Below are 23644 nucleotides of genomic sequence, written 5' to 3'. Positions count from 1 at the left end.
CCTGCCTCCGCGTCATGACCTTGGCATTCCTTGGAGGGCTTCCATCCGAATTCGAGCCAGGGTCAAAGCTGAGAGTGTGTGACTGGGTCAGGATTCGTCACAGGCATTTGGACATGCTGTCCCAGGAGTAGAGATCTGAACCCTGGTTTATCAGGTTCCAGTTCAGGGGTGGGCAGATTCCTGCGGCTCTCCAGATGTTCATGGACTACAGATCCCATCAGCCCATCAATCGGCCATGCTGGCAGGCGCTGATGGGAATTGTAGTCCATGAACATCTGGAGAGCCGCAGGTTGCAGACCTGTCCTAGTCCAACACCTTAACCACTGCACCACACCACACTGGCTCCCACTGCCTGGCCCTAAATGGTCCAAGCTAACCCAGTCTCTTCACATCTTGAAAGCTAGGCTGGGTCAGTACTTTAGACCACCAAGGAAGGCTGAAAATGCTGGGGGGAAGAATTAGGACTAATAAATTAGGACTAATAAAAGGAAACACTTCTTCACACAACGTGTGATTGGTGTTTGGAATATGCTGCCACAGGAGGTGGTGATGGCCACTAACCTGGATAGCTTTAAAAAGGGCTTAGACAGATGTCTTATATTCGAGGAAACAGGGTATTATATTTGTATCTTCCTTGAACATTTCTTTTAAGAAACTTTATTAATTATACCTCTGTGGTGTTATTTGACTTTTGGAATTTCAATCTAAATCTAGTATCTTGGCCTACGTTAGCTGCAGCTACCAAAGCAATTGTTTTTGGAACTCAACTTGCAAGTGTCCTACTATGCAAACTTGACTTCTTGATTAATATCTGGTAGAGACTTGTCCAGAGGTGGGATCCAACCAGTTCTCACCACTTCTGTAGAAGTGGTTACTAATTTTTTCTGAGTGCCGAGAAGGGGTTACTAAAGCAACCTCCCTGCCCAATAGGGACTGGAGGTGCGTGTGTGCGGCGGCACCACTGTTTGAATCCCACCACCATCGGAACCTGTTATTAAACATTTTGGATCCCACCACTGGACTTGTCCCTCAGTTTCTTAGCTGGAGGGTTAATCAGAGGGGCTAGTGGTGGCTCATAACCTTGAGAGTAATGATTCTCTCCTTGGCATTTCGTGTTTTGCTCTTGCCTAATCTTTCAGTGCCCCGGCCTGGATGGCCAGGCAAGTCGGATCTCATCAGAACTCCATGGTTAGTATTTAGGTGGGAGACCAACCAAGGAATATCAGGGTCACTATGCAGAGGAAAGCAATGGTGAACCACTTCTATTAGTCTCTTGCCTTGAAAATGCCACTGAGTTGCCATCAGCCAGTTGTGTCTTGACAGCACTTTACACACACACAACCTGTTGCCACCTTGGCATGGCAAATGGGTAAAAAGGGGAACTGGGTGAGGGGTTAGAAACCACAAGAACATGGGAGGAGAACCTCGGGCATGTTATGGAAGAGAGAAGTGGGGCTACAAGGGACAGCAACAGTATATGAAGATGCCAGGAATTAACAATTCAGCCATTTGGTATTGCAGGATTTACGGGGTTGACCTGTGAGGAGGGACAAATCCTGCCACGTCGAGACACTTCCCAACCGTGTTAGGGAGGTGTGGACCATATCAGAGGTGATACCATGACCCAAACATTTCTCGGTGTTGCTCACTGTCGGGTCCGAGCAGCACCCACTGTCCTTCGGGAGCTGGGGGTCCGCCGGGCCTGTGTGGAGAACATAGTCCGCAACCCAGACGGGTAAGCCACCACTTGGGAGGGGCTCCGCAGCTGTTCGTTGCCTCCCATTTCACGTCGGATCTCAGTCAGCGTCTGGGCAGGAAATTCAAGCAGCCGCTGGAAGAAGCTCTTGCGCCCTACTGGCTTCTCGTGGCAGGTAAAGCTCAAGGCAATTCCTGTAGTGGACTTCATCTCACGTGAGAAACCGTCCGAAGTTCCATCAAAGCAGCGGCCAATGGCAATCTCCTTGGCAAGGCGTGGATTCTGGTCTGTCACTGTGTAGATGCCATAGTTGTGGCCCAGCGGATCCACTGGAGCCAACATGTTGAAGATTGTGGTGTCATTATTTTCCATCAATGGAGGGTGCCGGCCTAGGTATTCTCTGAGGTAGCTGTTAATAGCTGTACGCCGGCAACTTCCCTGAGGGATGATGGATACCAAAGTCCTGTCCACCAAACCTTGGTCAAACAACATCCCACTGCACTTGAATTCTAAGCAAGCTGCTGAACTGTTATAGATGGTAAGGTCTCGGACACTACGGGCATCCCGTAGGCCGTACAGCTGTCCTCGAGTTCTCGGATGGCTACCACCTACATTCCGTGACCGCACCATGTACTCTTGAGGGCCATTAATCTTCACCTTGATATAGCAGGCCCGGAACTCCTGAGGGTTGGGCCACCAGGAGAGGTAATCTCCTGTCCAGGTGGTCAAGTCACTCTCCTTGAAAGGTACCACGTTGTATTCGTATTTGTCAACTTCTACCCTGTAGAACCGAAAATGGTTGCCTGTGACTGGTGCCTCTTCACATTGCTTCAGACTCCGGTAGGCGTAGATGGGTCCGTTTGTCTCATCAATGTTGTTCTGGTTGGGTTTGGCCAGGTTAATCTTGAAGGCTGTCTTCTTGAGGGCAGGGTCATCATGGTCAGTCCGCCGGTAGCCAAGCTTATTCAGGTAAGGCTGGGAAACTCCGATAGCAGCTGGATTGAGCTTCGGGCTAGATGGCACAGCCTCCAGTTCCTCCCCTCCCATGGTAGCTGTGATGTAGGCGGTGTAAGCATCAGCTCGTTGGCCATCACAGAAGGCAGGCAAGCAAGCTCCGTTGGGTCCAGTCACCACACTGTCGAACCTACCCCAGGCCTGAGGATTGGATGGGTAGCCAGGCCTGGGTTCAAGGTTGATTAGAGTGACCACTATTCCCTCCATCTGTTCATCGGGCATGAACTTCTCATTGATGTACGCCCGGACTTTGACAAAGCAGCGGCGGTTTTCTGGAACATCAAGGTTGAAGAGACGGCGTTCACGGATCTCCAGGTTGCCAATGAGAAAGGCCCTCTCCTCACGCTTTCCCCTCCTCTCCTTAGCCTGCTTGAAGGAGCCTTCTTCTTCCCACAGGCCTGTCACGGGGTTGAGGGACCACAGCTTCATTTTCTGGATATGTTCTGGCATGTTGATTAGCTCGGCATCCATTTTCACCTCCACACGACCCGTTTCTAACCCTTGGTTGCTTTCTTCTTCCCAGAAGTCAACTGAAAACATGCCATAAGTCCTGAGTGGGAAGACATCCCCTTCAGCGTTGATGAAATTTAAGTCACTGGAGGCTGCGTTCACAGAGGTGATGTCCCGGGGGTCTACAAAGGTTATGCTGGCTTTCACAGTGCCATTGTACACTTGCCCGTTGGGTCTAAAGAAAGAAGCAGGCGGGATGACTATCTCCCCAATAGGATCCTCTCCAACCACCTCTCCAAGGGGAATGATGTTGGTCTCCATCGCTTCCAGATTGACAGGTTTTTTCCTCCTCATAAGTTTGACATCCTGGTAGACAGCTCCACCACGCTGGTCGAATGGGAAGACCTTGACGGCATCTACAAATTTCTGCATGCGATCTACAAACTTGACCACCATCCGCTGCGTGTTGGGTGGAACCTCAATGGTGAAGGTTCCCTTGTAGCCAGTGAAGCCAATCTTCTCAGCCCCTAGGTAGATCTCACCAAAACGCAGGGGCTCCCCGTTGTCAGCCGCCGAAGCTTTCCCACGGACCAGGACTTTGGGCTGGGTGCAGGAGGCACAACCACATTCGGCCACCACCTTGATGGGCAGGACATAACCGACACAGTGAATCTCTCGCAACTCCATGCGCAGTGTCCCACAACAGTGCTCCACACCATCTCGACACTGCAAACTGTCCACCAAGCCGCCATCACAAAGGGCGTTGGGACAGCGTCCAACGTTGTAGAAGTGGGAACCTGTATCTTCTTGGAAGCACTCGTCTGGAAGTCTGATGAGATACTGCTTTGGTTGAGCCATGCAGGCAGGGACTCCTGGCTCTGCAACAGCAAGGAGGACAAGAATGTGAGATGTTATTATGTATTTCAGGGATCCTCACCATGGTGCCTATTGGTGCCATGGTGCTTACTGACACTTTTACTGTCCCCACCTGTTCTTGTAAAGACTGGCCTGACTCCTCAGTCAGCAGTTTCTTGGTAGAGGCTTTTATGACAAAAAGACTGATCCTGTACTTCCGTGTTTCTTACAAGGGTATTTCCCATGTGACCAGGTTTCCCCCCCCTCAATTGACACTTTTGTTTGCTGCTGCTGTTTTTGTTGTTAATAATAATAAACAAAAACCACATGACAAGGATACAGCTGTGGATCAGTGAGAACCTGCCCCAACACGGACATGGCAACTGCTCACCTATGATTGTCAGGTGGGCAACGGATGATTTGATAGCCCCCAGGTCACTACTGGCTTTGCAGTGATATGTACCACCCTGATGCAGCCCCAAGTCCTTCAGCACCAAGCTGCTGTTGTACTTGTGCACCTTCCGATCCAGGAGCGTTCCATTGTGATACCTGGAGAATCAGGAAAAAGAGCAGTTGGAGGCTGACCAATCAGAAGCACCCTGGCTGCTTTACAGTACATTTGCTGCTCTTTGTTAAAGGGTCATTTTGGCCAAGTATGCACAAGGCATCTGCTGCGTGATAGGGGCAAATGTGCATTGCAGCAAGATTTCTTGTATGGACATATTTTCTCAAGCCCCGCTTTCACTTTCTATTCTACATGCAGCAAGCGAGACTACTTTTAGCATGCGTTTAATTTTGCTTTGCAGCCAGAGCAGGCTGATTTGCCAGTGGGCACAGCTTTGCCCCGGACCACTTCCCTCTGCCCATAGCCGTCATGCATAGCCACCGACTCCCATGCGCTGCTTTGCATGTTTCCCCCTTGCCCTCCTCCTGTTGCTGACTCCTTCCCAACTTTCTAAAAACTTGCATCAATATGACAACAGGACTTGGCCAGGAAGAGCAGAGTGACCTGCTGGTGTTCATTTTGGAGGGCTTTTCTCAAAGCCACAGCTTTTAAAACAGTGTATTTTAACAGGGGTTATCTCTTTTTCTCCTTGTAAGGCTGCTGAATCTGGAAGGTGGGGCTTAACAGGGGTTAACAGAGTTCATCTCTTGTTCCTCTTTGTCCTAAGAGGTGGGGCTTTTGTCCTGAGAGGTGGGGCTTTAACTCAGTCTCTGGAACCAGCAGAGAGGAGTAGCAGCAGAAGAGACTGGGCCAGGAAGAGCAGAGTGACCTGCTGGAGTTCATTTTTGAGGGCTTTTCTCAAAGCCACAGCTTTTAAAACAGTGTATTTTAACAGGGGTTATCTCTTTTCTCCTTGTAAGGCTGCTGAATCTGGAAGGTGGGCTAACAGGGTTAACAGAGTTCATCTCTTGTTCCTTGTCCTTAGAGGTGGGGGCTTGTCCTGAGAGGTGGGGGGGCTTTAGTTCAGTCTCTGAACTGTGCCACTGCTAGGGCTTTGCAGCTAATTTTAATTTAATTTTTTTGTTTTTTAAATTAATAAGGACATATTTGACAGATAGTACATACAGATAGCTCCAGGGGGGCAGTGACTAAAAGCTTAATATTTAAATATCTTAATATTTAAATATCTAAACAAATCAGATATGAAGGCAGAAAGCCAGCAGGGGGATGGGGGCTTTCCAGTGTTTTGCACTGAGTGTCACATGTATGACTATCTGCCACTAGGACAGAAGTCATGGGTGTGCCCTCGCTGCAATGAGCTCCTGGCACTCAAGGAACGTGTGTGTTCTCTTGAAGCCAAGGTGGCAGACCTGGAGAAGCTGAAAGAGGCAGAGAGGGTGACAGACGAGGCTTTCAGGGACCTAACAGCCGGGTCCCACTCCCAAGGTGACATCTCTTCAGATGTCATGGAGAATGAAGGCCTTGGGGATGGAGGGTGCCAGTCTGAGGTGGGGGAAGATGCTCCCTTAGATGGGATCCCTTCCTTAACTGGTGATCAGCTATCCTCTCGCACTGAGGATACCCCTCGGGGAGGTGGGGGGCTCCTTGTAGTGGGTGATTCGATCATTAGAAACGTAGAGAGTTGGGTATGTGAGAGGCGTGATGACCGCATGGTGACTTGCCTGCCTGGTGCGAAGGTTGCGGATGTCACGCTTCGTCTAGATAGGCTTTTAGACAGTGCTGGGGTGGAGTCAGCAGTTGTGGTCCACATTGGCACCAACGACATTGGGAAATGTAGCATTTATTGAAAATGGTGGGGGGAAGAATTAGGACTAATAAAAGGAAACACTTCTTCACGCAACGTGTGATTGGTGTTTGGAATATGCTGCCACAGGAGGTGGTGATGGCCACTAACCTGGATAGCTTTAAAAGGGGCTTGGACAGATTTATGGAGGAGAAGTCGATTTATGGCTACCAATCTTGATCCTCTTTGATCTGAGATTGCAAATGCCTTAACAGACCAGGTGATCGGGAGCAGCAGCAGCAGAAGGCCATTGCGTTCACATCCTACATGTGAGCTCCCAAAGGCACCTGGTAGGCCACTGCGAGTAGCAGAGAGCTGGACTAGATGGACTTTGGTCTGATCCAGCTGGCTTGTTCTTATGTTCTTATGTTCTTAACTATACAAATAGTTCCTTCCTGGCTCCACCTCACCTTCCCCCACTCTGTTTCTGTCCTCTCCAATGATTGAGAGGGGGTTTTTTACAATTTTATTTCAAACTATATTTTAAAGCAATTTTCCTGTCTGCAGCAGCAGCAGCAGCAGGAGCAGAGAGAGAAAGAGGGAGTGTGTGTGTGTGTGTGTGTGTGAAGGGGAAGGGAGTGGGATCTAGCACATGGTCCTCTTCTTCAGCAGCAAATGATCTGGGAATGGCTTTGCCTCTTTTCTTTTGTGAGGAAGGAGTTATGTTGGGAAAGAAGTACAGTGTTAATGTACCCAGAGGTGGGATCCAACCAGTTCTCACTAATTCTTACTAATTTTTTCTGAGTGCCGAGAAGGGGTTACTAAATGGGGTTACCTGCCCAATAGGGACTGGAGGTGCGTGTGCGCGACGGCGCCACTGTTTGAATCCCACCACCATCGGAACCTGTTATTAAAATTTTTGGATCCCACCACTGAATATACCTATTGAGGTCAATGTTTTAATTCTGCAGGTAAGTTTCAATTGTTAACCAGCTGTTGAGGTGGATCCAAGAGAGCAAATGAATTCCTCGGAAATCACAATCACATTTGCTCAGCATTTAAACTGCATGCAGTTCACTCTTGCTAGGAAAGTACAGTTTGGACTTAGCACCAGTGGCGTTTCTGCCTAGGGACAGGGGGTACCCTATGTCCCCGGGCGCCCCCCATTTGGTCACGTGGGGGGGGCCCACCATTTCAGGGTCGTTTGTGTGATTTTTAATTTTTTTAGTGTTTTTTTATGTTTTGGCCTGCAGGGGCGCATTTTTAAGGCTAGCAACACCAAAATTTCAGGGTACCATCCAGAGACTGTCCTTATGATACCACCCACGTTTGGTGATGTTTGGTTCAGGGGAAACAAAGTTATGGACCCCCAAAGAGGGTGCCCCCTCCCCATTGTTTTCAATGGGAGCTAACAGGAAATGGGGGCTATCCATTTGAGGGACCATAACTTTGCTCCCCCTGAACCTAACTTCACCAAACTTGGGTGGTATCATAAGAATAGTTACCAAATGATATCCTGAAATTTTGGTGTCACTAGCTTTAAAAATACACCCCTTACAGGCACCCCAAGAAAGTTGCCCAAGATTCTTTGTTTTGCAGTGACTTTGCTCCATTGTAGCCAATGGGGAATTTCTGAGGCAGGCTGCACATTTCTGAAGATAGAGGCACCAGACTTTCAAGGTGGCTCCAGGAAGCCCTCCTGGTAATAGCATCCAGGCATAGAGACCTTTGCTTCTGAGGGTTCGATTTTATGGACCCCCAAAAGGCTTATTTTGTTTCCACGCTCCTGCACATGAAAGCCTGCGGGCTGAGTTCTCTCAGAACTCTCTCAAACCCCCCCCCCCTACTCCAGAAGCAAAGCTCACCAAGCTTGGATGCTATTACCCAAGGCCTCTTGGAGCCACCTTGAAAGTCTGGCACCTCTATCTTAAAAAATGTGTGGTCAGTGCTTACACACTCAGAAATTCCCCAGAATCTGCCAGGCTCTTCAGTGAAAGTCTCTCATGGTGGGAAACATTATTTTTTCCCACCATAGGACTTCAATGGGACTTTCTTGTTATGCTTCCAGCTGGCGCTGTGGTAGAGGTTTCCAACAGGAGGCAATGTGTGGTAGTGGTCTTGCTTTCTGGGTGTGGGGCACTAAAGAGTTTCTGCCTGGGATGGGCTCTGAATCGCTGTGGGCATCAGTGGTTCACTCTTCAACTTGGTTCCCACAGCCTTTTAGCAAATTTGGTTGGTTCCTTTCAGGAGACTCACACCAGCAGCCCTGGAGGAAATGCCCCCACCCAGAGCAAGACCCCTACCACAGTGGCTCCCATTGAAACCTCTACCACAGAGCCATCTGGGCATAACAGAAAGCCCCATTGAATTCTATGGTGGTAAAAGTAATTTTTCCCACCACAGAACTTGCTGAAGAGCCTGGCAGATTCTGGGGAATTTCTGAGTGTGTAAGCACTGGCTGCACATTTTTGAAGATAGAGGCACCAGACTTTCAAGGTGGCTCCAAGAGGTCTTGGGTAATAGCATCCAAGCTTGGTGAGCTTTGCTTCTGGAGTGGGGGGGGACGAGTTGAGAGAGTTCTGAGAGAACTCAGCCCGCAGGCTTTCATGTGCAGGAGTGTGGAAACAAAATAAGCCTTTTGGAGGTCCATAAAATTGAACCCAGGAGGGCCTCCTGAGCCATCTTGAAAGTCTGGTGCCTCTGTCTTCAAAAATGTGCAGCCTGCCTACACACTCAGAAATTCCCCATTGGCTACAATGGAGCAAAGTCACTGCAAAACAAAGAATCTTGGGCAACTTTCTTGGGGTGCCTGTAAGGGGTGTATTTTTAAAGCTAGTGACACCAAAATTTCAGGGTATCATCTGGTAACTATTCTTATGATGCCACCCAAGGTTGGTGAAGTTAGGTTCAGGGGGAGCAAAGTTATGGTCCCTCAAATGGGTAGCCCCCATCTGCTGTTAGCTTTAAAAATGTGCTCCCTGCAGGCTGTAAAACACCAAAAATACCCCCCCCAAAAAGCCCAAATACCTTGCATTCACATCTGTTCATATTTGGGCAGGACATAATTGGACACTTTTTGTCCAAATTTGCCCAAATTTGCCCAGATTCTGGCTGAATCTGGTATTTGTTTCATCTAAATCTCCAACCCTCAAAAGTGATGTTGTTTCAGGGTGGGGGAGAATCCACCCCCAAACAGCATCACTCTTCAATTTTGTTTTAACCGGAGACCCCCAGATTCTCCCTTCAAGGTGGATTTAAAAGAAGAATCTGGGAAGCTCTCCCTAGTTTAAGCACCATTGAAAGTGATGCTGTTTGGGGGTGGATTCCACTGGAGGTGTTTTGTGAGAGATGATGCTGACATTTGTTTGGTAAATGTTTTGCTGGGGGGGGTTTGTGAGAGGTTTACATGCTTAATACCCACTTGCACTGGCTTGGAGTTTGTTTCTCAGGCTAACAACCTACCCTCATTAGAGGGTTGTTGTGGGATTAGGAAATTAGGAGAGAAAGAGTTGGTGGGGAGAGAGCCATGTATGTTTTGCTGGGAAGTGGGAGGTGTCTTTGTGAGCTGGTGCAAAAAATAATTGTTTGTTCATGGTGGGGGAGGGTGGCCGCCCATTCGCGGGGGGGGGGGGGGGGGGCGTGCCAAACTCAGGTTTTGTCCCCGGGCTCCAGTCTGCCTAGGTTCGCCCCTGCTTAGCACTTATTGGTCAGTGCCTACGGCATCACTGTTGACTGCTGACTCCCCCTCCCGATTCATGTCATTTCAAAAATAGTTCTATTTTTTTTCTCCTTTTCACAGAATTTTAGCCAGAATAACAATAGGTCAAGGGTCAAATTATAACAATAGGTCAAGGGTCAACACCGCAGAATTACGTGCCCCACACAGTTGCCCCCCCCCCCAGACCCATCACTCACCAGTAATATTTCTTTGGCTCAGGGGTGCCTCGGGCTCTGCAGCAGAACCGGACTTTCGACCCGACTTTCCTCACCTTTGATTCGGGATGGATCACCATGTAAGGCTTCGCTGCCAAATGTGGAAATTAAGCATTATTGATTTTTAGAAAAAATAAATAAATTACTGCCCTCCAAAATCATAGGCAGCTTCTAATAAACCAGAAATAGGGAGATCATTAATATATACACACAGGCCTGCAAAAGAGAGCTAATGTAACAGATTGTCCGAGCCCAACCTGCCAGTTTGGATCTCACCCCAACTTGTATCTGTTGAACTCTGATTTGCTTCAGACATTATGCAAAACCAGAGTTTAACTAAACTAACTGGTTAGTGTGACTGCTTAAGCATGAGGCGCTGGGATCTGCCAAACCAACATCAGAAGCCAAGCTGCGCCAGGAAGCACATAGGGTGACTTGGAGCCGGACTCTCTCTTGCTGATTATGCAATGGTGCTCTGCCCCACGCTGAAGGGAGATCCTTTTCAGGGCAGAACTTCTGTTACGGATGCCTTCCCCCCCCGTCCTCACACTCACTGCAGGGTAGATTTGATAAGCTGTGCTGCTTGGGACAGTGGACAAAAAGTGACCTTTTCTCCTGCTTCACAGGGAAGATGAAAGAAATGGCCCTGCATTATTCTTTGCTTCAAGCTTTTTGGCTCCACCCCACCTCCTCCCAGTGGCGTAGCGCCAAGGGGAAGGGGGGCGTGATGCACCAGGCGTGCGCCAGTGCAGGGGCATGGCGGAGGCATTCTTGGGCAGACGGGGGCGTGCCAGGAGCACAGGGCACACACATGCCCCGGGAGCAGCTCCCCCTCGCTCCGACCCTGCCTCCTCTGCTCCACTTCCACCCTCCCCAATGATTTGGAAAACTTTCTTTTGTAAATAAAGCTTTGTAAAACTTTATTTCTACATCAAGCATTTGTACTATATTAGATCTATCGAAATAATGACAGATCTAATACAGGAATATTGAACTACCCAGGAATATCCAAATAACAAGTCTCTCTTCCTGTGGCGGCAGCAGCAGCAGTAAGTTGCGGTGGTGGGAAGAGAATATCAGTTCTAGGACATCGTCCAGGAAATTGCTTTGTGTCTTTCATTGGGGAGGGGGTATTTTTGGAAAGTGGCTACAAAATCAATATAACTGCATTAACAACAGTATCAATATAACAGCAATTTAAAGGGCTGTAACAAATCCAGCAATCCTGCAACTGTGTGCCTTTAAGAGTGGGTTGATGGGTGGAGCTAAAAGAACCAGGAAAAGCAGGGACCTGGGAGAGTTCAGCCAGCATGATGTGCAGTAGGCAATGGAGTACCTTGTCATGCGTAAATGGAGATATGCGAGGAGACTCCATTACAACCCCACTACAGAACGAAGAGCCCCAGGGTAAGAATTCTATGCATAACAGACCTCTCTCGCTCAGCCTAACCTACCTCACAGGGTTGTTGTGAGGATAAAACAGAGGAGAGGAGAGCCATATTCATTGTGTCTGATCTCCTTAGTAGACAGATGAGCCAGACAGATAGATAATGCCCTCTCACCAAGTCTGTGGAGCACAATCTTTGCCAGGGATGTCTGAGAGCCACTAGGAATGATGGAGGCACTGCCCATGGCAAAACGTTCTAGTCTGGCACTAATGCTGGTGTTGCTCCCGGCACAGATGCCACGGATGGTGAACTGGCCCCGATGGTCACTCCGTGCTAGCACAGCCACTGGTCGGTCTGCGAGAGAGATCTGGACGTTGGCAAGGACCATCCCATCGGCACTCCGTACAGTCCCCGAAAGAGTGTGGTTAGGACAGCTGCAGGAGCTACAGTCCTTGTTGGGGATGCCCGTATCACAGCGGAGTTGGCAAGCTAGGAACAGGGAAGGAAGAAGCAGAGGACACAAATTTAGATTCTCTAGCAGATGGGACAGTGCACAGCAGAGGCGTAGCAAGGGGGAAAGCGCCCAGTGCAATGGTGTGTCCTCCGCCCCGTAACGCCCCACCATGCCCTTGCCACACCCCCACAGGGGTGCACACTCGGTGCGTCATGCCCCCCATGTCCCCTTGGAGCTACGCCTCTGGTGCACAGTGACCGGACCCCAGCTTTGCAGAGATGCAATCCCTGACATTGCCAATTAAAGGTATCAAGTTAAAGATGTTGGCAGAAGGATTTTATCTGCTTGAGACAATCTGCCAGAGACAATCCTGAACCGGAAGGATCAAAGATCCGAGTCTGAATACATGTGTGTTGAAGAGCAAAAATTTAGAGTGACGTGCTTCTGTTCTTAACCAAAGGGACCCGCAGGTCTGTTCATAGCCACGAGGATCTGTGGCAAGGCAGTTTCTTTGCATGCTCTTGGGATGGTGGTGCTGGGGAAGAGATTTCTCTGCTTGAGAATTAGGGGAGCTACGTCTGTACAGTCAGGGGACATAAGAAGCCCCCGTGGTTAGAGGTTAGCGCTGGTGGGTAGAGTTTGGGGAGAGGGGAGTTTGGGGAGAGGAGGACCCTCAGCAAGAGATAATGCCATAGAGTCTGTAACCCCCATGCTCAGAATGGGTTGACCCAGAAAGGGGTGGAGACTCAAAGCAGCAGAAGGCTGCAGAGCTCATGTGGTTTGGAGGAGACAAGGCTACCAGACTCGGACCTTGGTTTGTATAAGCCCTTAACACCTTGTTAAGGGTTTTTATGTTTGTAATGGGTGAGGGTTCTCCTGGAAACCTTCATCATGTTGAATCCTGTTCACCAAGCCCTTGGAGTCTTCAGGAGCCAACCCACTTGCAAAGAAGAATTGGACTTGGCAGTATCAGTAGACTGTAAATATAAGGACTTGAAAATGCAACCTGAACAGGACCTTGAAGTGTGATGTTAAATGTTGATGTTTGATGTTATATGTTAAGTAAACCATTTTGTTTTTTAAAAAAATTGTTGTTGCAAACTCATTCCAAGTTCTGCCCCACAGAACCCACAGATAGAGGTTACAAGTCCTCCTTCCAAGGCACTATTTTCTCCAAGGGATCTGAGCTTTGTTGTCTAGAGATGAGCTGCACTTCCGGGAGATCTCCAGGCCCCATTTGGAAGTTGGCAACTCTACATGTTGGGGACACAGATTAGTATGAGTACCATCAGGATATTTTTCAGAGGACCCCCAAGCCCGCACCACCACCACCACCAAAAAACCCTCTTAATGTTACATTTGGTAGACTAATTTTCAAAATCCATCCACGTGTGATTAAGGCCATTATGTTTGTTTTTAAAAACCTAACGCAGGGGTCTGCAACCTGCGGCTCTCCAGATGTTTGTGGACTACAATTCCCATCAGCCCCTGCCAGCACGGCCAATTGGCCATGCTGGCAGGGGCTGATGGGATTTGTAGTCCCTGAACATCTGGAGAGCTGCAGGTTGCAGACCCCTGACCTAACCTATGCCAAATTCAGTTGTGTTTGAACTGTAAACTTCAACTCTGAAATTTTTGCATGGAAAACTTGGCCCCAGATTTTGTATCCTGCTTTTGTTCAGAGGAATGGACAGAGAGATCACCCTAATCACCGGTGGGCAATGCTCACTGGAATTCACAATCACCCCCTTAAACAATTCTCAGGTGTCCTCAGTTATTTTATTAAAAAAATTCATTTGCTTTATTTACAGTTCACCTTTCTCACTGATGTTCAAGGTGGATTACAGGATATTAAGCAGCGCAGCCAGACAGAGTAACACAACCAGCGAATGAGGCAATAGGGCTACGAATTACCGAATCAGAGAACATCTCCACCTTTTGCCCACTCCCTTTCAGCTCAAGACATCACTCACCTGGGCAGGGTGTCTGGGAGCACTTCTGCATCTCTGACGCACGCCCAACGCAGCGTGAAAGCTTGGACTTCTGGCAGCTCCGCCTCCTCACCCGTTTCCCCCCACTGCCGCAGGTCTTGGAACAGGGACTCCAGGGCCCCCAGGGACTCCACTTGGTCTCTATGGGTCAGAATTCAGTGTTAGAACCCCCTCTTGTCATCCAAGTCTATGTTATATCAAAGAAATCTTAGACTCCAGCAAGTTGATAGTCAACGGAAATTCACTATCAAGGTTCCATTGTCAATGGAAGGCCCCTTCTGCAGATGCAAAAATAATGCACTTTCAATCCACTTTCAATGCATTTTGAAGCTGTACAGAATGGCAAAATCCACTTGCAAAGAATTGTGAAAGTGGATTGAAAGTGCATTATTCTGCATGTGTGGAAGGGGTCTAAGAGTGAAGTGGTTAAGAACATAAGAACATAAGAACAAGCCTGCTGGATCAGACCAGAGTCCATCTAGTCTAGCTCTCTGCTACTCGCAGTGGCCCACCAGGAGTCTTTGGAATATCACCTGCAGGGTGTGAAAGCAATGGCCTTCTGCGGCTGTTGTTCCTGAGCACCTGGTCTGCTAAGGCATTTGCAATCTGAGATCAAGGAGGATCAAGATTGGTAGCTGTAGATCGACTTCTCCTCCATAAATCTGTCCAAGCAAGAGCACTTGGATTCTTATCTGGAGAACTGGGAATCAAGAGGGGTGCTGTTTTTTTTCTTTCTGCAGTATGTAATGCAATTTAAAAATAAAAATAAAGAAAATTACCAATACTGGCTATTTTTTATAATGTGATTGATCATTTGCCTATTTCCCTTTGACTCCTTTTGAATGTAAAGTATTATGTATCATAAAGGTTATTGATAACTTATATACATCATGTCATCAATATCAGTTATTTTTCTGGAGGGAGGGAATAATATAAATTATTCTTTCTATTATGCTTTCCATTCATCTTGACATTTTTTGATTGGTCACTTATTCACAAAGTTTTGTCAGTTTTGCCATTGTTGCATATTCCACTATTTGACAGCACTTTCTTTTACCACCATTGCTTTTCTAACATCCATCCTTCCAAAAATATTGACGATATATTAATGGGATATATTAATGCACCATTAAGTGGGTTTTTTTTCAAAGATTGTTCCAGCCCCATAGTTTCATACATTTTTGTTGGTGTTGGTGTTCCCAATTCATCTGTTTCCTTCACTTTTTTAATATGCTATTGACCTAAAAACAGGTGCCAATTTTCACAGGAACGTTTCTGTCAAATTCTTGTAGTATGGCTCGGGAGGGGAAAAGATCATAGTGGCTTTGTCCCAAGTGGAGAGAACCTTTTCAGAAACTGGGATGCTTCACCCCAAACAATTTGGCCCCAATGTTCAGCCACACCCCTGGTCATGAATATGAAGGGAGAAATAAACTTATTAAATTATGTTATGTTATGTATTAATTGCTGCATTTTAATTTATATTATTTAGAGATTAACTTATATTTGGTTTTATGTTTATCTGTATTCGAATGTCATGTTGTTCACCGCCCAGAGCCCTTCGGGGGTTGGGCGGTATATAAGTTGGAATGAATGAATGAATGAATGAATGAATGAATGAATAAATAAATAAATAAATAAATTCATTGGCAGTAAATGCTCAGATTTCGCCTTTCTAGCACATGTGGAAATATCGTAATAAGGCTGATATTCCAGAGGCATTGTTATTAATTTGTGGTCTATGTAGACTGCCCCCCCAAAATGGAAAGAAGATTTGGATACCTTGGCATGGGCCGGAGCTGCAGGTCCGGCGTTCTGTGGGTTTCCCCAAACATTTCACCCCCTGCCGCAGGACTGAACTAGAGCTATTCAAGCAAGTCCGGTTCCGAGTCTGGACACCGCTCACTCCACAGGCAGTCCGTGAACAAGAACTCCAGGCCGACCAGTCTGACCAGCTGAACCAATCCTTGGGATCTGTTGGAAAATGTGAGATAGAGCTATTTGACAAGAGGAAGAATGGCAGAGAACAGAACATTGATGACTTTCATATTATTTGTTATTTTCAGGGGTCAAGTTTGAGCAGATTGCCAGTAAGCACACACGCACAGGCAGTATTGACTAAAACCAGAGGTGGGATCCAGCAGGTTCTCACCAGTTCCCGAGAGTGGGTTACTAATTATCTGTGTGTGCCGAGAGGGGGTGACTAATTGGGTCTGCTTTTCCGTTAGAAATTCCATTAGGTCCAAAAATCATAAAGTCCTGTTGTTTCCTGTGTGGCTGGTTAGCGAAGGGATAATTCTCCCTGTTGGGCTGTTTTAAAAACATGTTTTAGAAATATGGTAAAGTTCCTTGTTTAAGGAAAGTATCCTTCTTTTGATTTCTAGAAACAAAATTAAGCATTTGAAAGTATTAAGTATTTGACAGGCAGTCAATTAGAGGAGAAGTAGTTGTTTCTGTTGGCAGTAGACGTTGGGACTTGCTATAATGAGTTTAAATTATGGACAGAAAGATACCAGCTGGAAATTAGGAACTTTTTTTTTACAGTAAGAGTTTTTTACAGTAACAGAGAAATTATTAATGCCCCGCCCCCAGAATGCCTGGCCACGCCCCCCGTCATGTCCCACCCCATTGGCGCTACGCCACTGTTTGAATCCCACCACCATGGGAACCTGTTACTAAAATTTTTGGATTCCACCACTGGCTAAAACTGCTGATTGGCAAAAAGGGATCAGTGTGACTGGAAATTTTATTTTGATGTGATGAAATCAAAACGAGTTGCTACAAAACCAAGAGGCAAGTGGCCCTTTCCGCACCTGCAAAGTAATGCACTTTCAATCCACTTTCACGATTGTTTGAAAGTGGATTCCGCTATTCCGCACAGGAAAATCCAGCTTCAAAATGCATTGAAAGTGGATTGAAGGTGCATTCTTCTGCACGTGCGGAAGGGGTCAGGGCCCATCTGAGTTTTTGGAAACCTCCTAGTTCAAGTTTATTAGGCATACGGAGTAAAAAATAAATAAAATAATGCAGTGAGTAATATAAGCAGGTCATGTTCCTTGCTGTTTTCCTTGGTTCCGTACAGCAATCACATGCAGTAGAAATTCATCCATCTTTTCCAGTGTTTCCTGTTTAGTGCTTTATGGTGTATGGATTGTGGTAATAAGCAGTGGTGGGATCCAAAAATTTTAGTAACAGGTTCCCATGGTGGTGGGATTCAAACAGTGGCGTAGCGCCAATGGGACTGGGCAGGGCACGATGGGGGCACGGCCGGGCATTGCAGGGGCAGGGCATTAATAATTTCTCTGTTACTGTAAAAAACTCTTACTTTAAAAGTTCCTAATTTCCAGCTGGTATCTTTCTGTCCATAATTTAAACTCATTATAGCAAGTCCTATCGTCTACTGCCAACAGAAACAACTACCTCTCCTCTAATTGACTGCCTGTCAAATACTTAATACTTTCAAATACTTAATTTTGTTTCTAGAAATCAAAAGAAGGATACTTTCCTTAAACAAGGAACTTTACCATATTTCTAAAACATGTTTTTAAAACAGCCCAACAGGGAGAATGATCCCGTTTTCTACCTTCGCTAACCAGCCACATAGGAAACAACAGGACTTTATGAATTTTTGGACCTAATGGAATTTCTAACGGAAAAGCAGACCCAATTAGTAACCCCCTCTCGGCACACACAAATAATTAGCAACCCACTCTCGGGAACTGGTGAGAACCTGCTGGATCCCACCTCTGGTAATAAGTATCTGATGTTTGAGTACTTAGGACAGAAGAAAATCATGTGATTTAAGGTTTCTACTTGGTTCAGACAATAGGGACAAAATCTTTCATTGGATGGGATAGAAAGTAGTCGCCCCTCCTCTACTGCCGATGGAGACACGTTGCTCTGGTGCGGGTTAGGGCCAGTGGTGGGATCCAAAAATTTTAATAACAGGTTCCATGGTGGTGGGATTCAAACAGTGGCGCTGCCGCACACACGCACCTCCAGTCCCTATTGGACAGGGAGGTTGTTTTAGTAACCCCTTCTCGGCACTCAGAAAAAATTAGTAACCACTTCTACAGAAGTGGTGAGAACTGGTTGGATCCCACCTCTGGTTAGGGCCCATCTCTGTGTTGGCTCCAGTAATAGGTCAATGTAGTGCGCCAGCTGCCGATGTATGGGTACTATATTGTGGTATAGGGGGGAGCATGATCTGTTTGCTGATGCTAGAAGCAGCTGCTGTTCCTGGTCTAGTAGTCTTGTTTTTAGTATGCTGAAGGTCTCATTTGGGTTAAGCACGTGGAATGTTTCCAGAGTGAGAAACCTCCTGATTATACCCCCAGAACTATTTTGATCTGTGCCTCCCCAACTTATTTCAAGAGGGGTTTTTTTCCGTGGTTTTAGGGGAGAGCATTGTATCGATTACATCACAGTTCATTCTTGATCTTTCAGAAATCAAATATCCTGAAGTCATCTCACTCTTTTAGAAAGCAAATTCCTGGTGCTTCTGGAACACTTTAAAAACCCAGCAGTTTAAAAAAAGAAGGTATCTGGACAGTGTTCCGCTGTCACAGCTAGCCAGAACATAAAGCCTGCCAAGGCTAGACCGTATCTATTTATTTTATTTCTAGTCTGCATTTCTCCGTGGGTCTCAAGGGGATTACACAAGAGACACAAATACAATTAACAGAGTGGGGCATCCAATAGACAATGCAATAGGGTTTGATTCTGAGGGAGATCTTGCACACAGACTTATCCCATGCATATTTATTAGGACAGTGGGATTTACTTCCACAGACAGGATTGCAATCTTAGCGCTAGGGGAGAAAGGAGAATTTATAGGCAGTGGTGGGATTCAGCAGGTTCGCACCAACCGGTTGTTAAAAATGGTGCTTATAAACAACCAATGTTAAATTATTTGAATCCCACCACTGTTTATAGCAGTGATGGCGAACCTATAGCACGGGTGCCAGAGGTGGCACTTGGAGCCCTCTCTGTGGGCACACACACAGAGAGTTCATCATGTGGGGGGTGGAAAATCACCCCCCCCACACACACACACTCATCCAGGCTGGCCTGGGCCACTGAGCACAACGTGCACGCACCATGGTGAGCAGGGAGGACTCAGCTGGCGGGCCTGGTGCCTGTGCTCCGGGTGGCTGCTGCCCGAGGAGGGGTGTGCAGAGGAGGCAGATATGCTAGAGAGGCACAGAGCGGTGTGTACGGGACTTTCTGGAGGCTACAGCAGGCTGGCCCCTGCTTGAGCGGGTGGGGCGGAGGAAGAGGGAGCTAACCGTTTTTTTCTAAACTAAAACCTCAGCATTCAGGTTAAATTGCCAGGTTGGCACTTTGCGATAAATAAGTGGGGTTTAGGTTGCAATTTGGGCACTCAGTCTCACAAAGGTTCACTATCACTGGTCTATAGGGTGTACTTTTTGCCCTTATACTTAAGGGTCACCCCATTTTATCTTCTCAACAGCCCTGTGAGGTAGGTCTGCAAGAAAGCAAATCACGGTGAAGAGGGGATGCAAACAGATTTGGGTTCCACTTGTGCCCAAAATGGCACAGGAGCCTTGAGAAGAAGAAAAAAAAATAAGGACAACATTTGAGAAGCAAAGTGCCTGTCTTGCAAAGCTTACCTGCTGGACATAGGAAACGGACATGATAATTGGAGCAGGTTTTGCCCCCTGGTTGATCCTGGTTGAGGCAGCGGAAGCCTTCCTGGGGGTTGTAACGCACCACTTCGCCCACCTCCTCAGGTAGCTCCCATTCTGTGGTCCGGGCTTGGATCGCCTTTGGCTGGGAGCACACCCGCTCCCGGTAGTAGAAGCGAATGGCTTCTAGGGTCTCAAAATCCCCTTCACCCCCAGGATGGTCCACGTTGAACCACGATGTCCATTCACCTATGAGAGAGAAGCAAACCCGCTGTTGTATTGTCGAAGGCTTTCACGGCTGGAATCACTGGGGTGCTGTGTGGTTCCCGGGCTGTATGGCCGAGTTCTAGCAGCATTCTCTCCGGACGTTTCGCCTGCATCTGTGGCTGGCATCTTCAGAGGATCTGATAGTAGGAAAGGAAAGCAAGTGGAGTATATACTTTACTTTACTCACAGGTATATATACTCCACTTGCTTTCCTTTCCTACTACTGTGTTTCCCTGAAAATAAGACAGTGTCTTATATTAATTTTTGCTCCCAAAGATGCGCTGTCTTATTTTCAGGGGATGTCTTATTTTTCTGTGTTCTGTTCGTCGGGCATGCTTCCAAACAAAAACTTTGCTACATCTTACTTTCGGGGGATGCCTTATATTTTGCACTTCAGCAAAACCTCTACTACGTCTTATTTTCAGGGACATCTTATATTTGGGGAAACAGGGTATCAGAACCTCTGAAGATGCCAGCCACAGATGCAGGCGAAACGTCAGGAAAGAATGCTGCTAGAACAGAGCCATACAGCCCGGAAACCACACAGCACCCCAAGGCTGCTGTTTCTTAGAATAAAACCAGAAGGTACACAGTACCCTTTATACCAGCTCTTCCTTTAGGGCGGAAGAACAGGCAGTCCACTTTAATCAGCTACTAAATAAAATATTTGATTTAGATTTTTTTTTCTTAACAAAGCAGGATAATCAGGGGAAGGAGTTGGAATCAGTCACAGTACTTGGCTTTCACTGATAAGCTACAAAAATTAGGTTGCATATAGGAATGGTAAACTTCCCACAAACAATGAAAAATGTATGATCAGTCTATATGATTTACAAAACATGCACCAGTATAGAGAAAAAATACATACACCAAGATAGAAGAAAATCCAGAGACTACTCACAAGAAAACATGAACTAACAATGAAATTACAAACAAAGTGAATTACATCACTGAAAGTCATACACAAATCAAAAAGCCTATATTATGTCAAATATATTATATCAAATAACCTATATTATGGCTCCTAGCACAGCACTTGGAGTTATTTATCTCAGATAAATAAACGTTATTATTTTCTGCAAATATAAAGTGTGCATTTTCTGTCTTGCTGTGATCTTGCACCGAGAGCCTGTTAGAGAGAAATTGACATCTTTGACTATTCATTTTAACACGGCCGTACAACTCGGAAAACCCACAACACCCTATTCATTTTATTGGTCGCCCCATGCGAGATTGTCTTGAAGAACTGCCTTTTTCTAATCTTGGCTTTTGTTGAAAATGAAATGGGGGTAAATAAATACCTATTTTGGGGGGACTTCTGCCAAATCCACAGGGGATTTTCCATATTTATGTGTGAATCTTGCTAGTCACCACCACTGGGACAATCCTAGAATTCTTTATTTTGGGTTTTCGGGCAGTATGATTGTGGCCTGGCTGCAAAGGTGGGATCCAGCAGGTTCTCACAGGATCCTGAGAGTAGGTTACTAATTATTTGTGTGTGCTGAGAGGGGGTTACTAATTGGTGATTTTGCCACGTGATTTTTGCCTTAGTTACGCCCCTCCTCTCAGCAGTAGCATGCAGAACTTGAAGCATTCTATCAGGAGGTGCACCGGCGTGTATGGCAGCCTGCGCCTGCGTGCATTCGTTTCCCGCCCAAGGACCGGCGCAGTGGCTGCGTCCTTGCCACAGCCCTGCCCAGGTATGCCCGGCCACACCCCATATGTGCCCTGCCCAGCCCCATTGGCGCTACGCCACAGTTTGAATCCCACCACTATGGGAAACTGTTACTAAAATTTTTGAATCCCACCACTGTCTGGCTGGTAGTTTTTGCTGGTAACATTTCACCTGCATCTATGGCTGGTATCTTCAGAAGTATGCCAGCCATAGATGCAGATGTAATATTGGGAGCAAAAACTACATAACGGTCACACAGCCCAGAAAACCCACAACAACCAGACAGTTGATTCCAGCCATGAAAGCTTTTGACAATGCAACACTTTATTTACTTTGGGGTATTCAGTCTGTATGTTTTTAAGACATGTAAAGTCTCACCACAACAATTAAAAAGCAGGATAAATTAATATATAACATATTTATATATATAAACAGAGGTGGGATCCAGCAGGTTCTCACAGGTTCCCGAGAGTAGGTTACTAATTATTTGCGTGTGCCGAGAGGGGGTTACTAATTGGCGATTTTGCCACGTGATTTTTGCCTTAGTTACGCCCCTCCTCTCAGCAGTAGCACGCAGAACTTGACGCAGTCTAGCAGGAGGTGCACCGGCATGCGTGGCAGCCTGCGCCTGCGTGCATTCGTTTCCAGCCCAAGGACCGGCGCAGCGGCTGCGTCCTTGCCACAGCCCCGCCCAGGAATGCCTCGCCCCCGGAATGCCCGGCCACTCCCTGTCGTGCCCCGCCCAGCCCCATTGGCACTACGCCACAGTTTGAATCCCACCACCATGGGAACCTGTTACTAAAAATTTTGGATCCCACCACTGCGGCCTAGGGCACAATCAGCTTTCATGCCAAAAACTCAGCACCATGAATGAGTTGCCAACAATAGATGGGAAATTGCTGGAGATTTAGACCTTGGTAGGGTGGGGTTTGGTGTGGGGAGAGACCTCAGAGCAGTTGTAATTCTGCAAGATCTCCAGTCATACTTTTGAGGCTGGAAGGGTTAAGGTCCATGAGGCTCCAGGCAAAGCCAACATCTGGACACACCCTCCAAGCCAATATGTGGGCTTTCTAAATGGAGTGATATATTGCACAATCAATCTAAACTGGCACATTAATGCCATGGATTATCCATAGGGTTCAGACAAGTCCCACCATGACTTTCTGTCTGGTTTCAGCCTACATCTGCACAACTAAGGTCAGTTCCACATGGTACAAATATCCTGGGTTGAACAAGGGAAATATCCCGGTTTCGCCAAGAAGTTCACACGGTTCCAGGCAGTGGTAGGATTCAAATAATTTAACAACCGGTTCCGAAAGGACTCAGTGGTGGGATTACACCAGTTCTCCTGGGTTGAACAAGGGAAATATCCCGGTTTCGCCAAGAAGTTCACACGGTTCCAGGCAGTGGTAGGATTCAAATAATTTAACAACCGGTTCCGAAAGGACTCAGTGGTGGGATTACACCAGTTCTCCTGGGTTGAACAAGGGAAATATCCCGGTTTCGCCAAGAAGTTCACACGGTTCCAGGCAGTGGTAGGATTCAAATAATTTAACAACCGGTTCCGAAAGGACTCAGTGGTGGGATTACACCAGTTCTCTGAACTAGACAAAAAATTAGCTACCGGTTCAACCGAATAAGTGCGAATAGGCTGAATCCTACCACTGGTTCCAGGTCCTAAAGCGGGTTTGTCCCACGATATTTCCCTCATCCCGGGTTTTTAAAAAACCGCTAAAATCACAATCTTTTCCCAAAAGCTTGCATTGAGCCCACTTCTGTGGAAACACCACTGGAGCAAAACCAATTTATTTTTCCCGGCCCACCGCCTGACCTCCCCACCTGACGTCATGTCAGTTTCATTTCTGCTGAGCTGCCGACCGGTGTGGCAGCCCTCCCTTCCTGAAACATTCCCCCAAGCACGTTTTCTGCCCATGGTATCGACCAAGTGCCATTTTGCCTGGGTTAATCGGGAGCTAATCGAGAGAGTCCCAAAAATGTCCCTGTTTTATTTTCTGTACAGGAACTGGTTGCTTGGAGTGTGCAGCTAGACAGATGTGTACCTCTGGCTGAATGTTACTGGGCAT

The 23644-nt window shown here is 47.0% G+C and overlaps 1 protein-coding gene across 1 annotated transcript; it reads right to left on the bottom strand.

The window, feature by feature from the left end:
* Positions 1 to 1066: 1066 nt before the first annotated feature.
* LOC125433287 (cartilage intermediate layer protein 2-like) lies at positions 1067 to 23644 on the bottom strand. Its single transcript, XM_048497789.1, has 8 exons — positions 23621 to 23644; positions 19604 to 19889; positions 15753 to 15944; positions 13953 to 14111; positions 11700 to 12014; positions 10120 to 10228; positions 4407 to 4564; positions 1067 to 4038 (listed from the first exon to the last, which is right to left on the bottom strand). The coding sequence occupies exons 1-8, from the start codon at positions 23642 to 23644 to the stop codon at positions 1646 to 1648; spliced, it is 3636 nt and encodes a 1211-aa protein (XP_048353746.1). The 3' UTR covers positions 1067 to 1645.

Source organism: Sphaerodactylus townsendi, linkage group LG05, assembly GCF_021028975.2.
Source record: "Sphaerodactylus townsendi isolate TG3544 linkage group LG05, MPM_Stown_v2.3, whole genome shotgun sequence".
Classification (NCBI taxonomy): Eukaryota; Metazoa; Chordata; class Lepidosauria; order Squamata; family Sphaerodactylidae; genus Sphaerodactylus; species Sphaerodactylus townsendi.
This window is presented reverse-complemented; position numbering and strand designations above follow the sequence as displayed.

Coding starts and splice junctions, on each gene's coding strand:
- LOC125433287 (XM_048497789.1), bottom strand. CDS start 23,644: ATGCCCAGTAACATTCAGCCAGAG. Junction 19,890..23,620: donor CCAGTAACATTCAGCCAGAG/GTACACATCTGT, acceptor ACAATACAACAG/CGGGTTTGCTTCTCTCTCAT. Junction 12,015..13,952: donor CTCCCAGACACCCTGCCCAG/GTGAGTGATGTC, acceptor CCCTGTTCCTAG/CTTGCCAACTCCGCTGTGAT.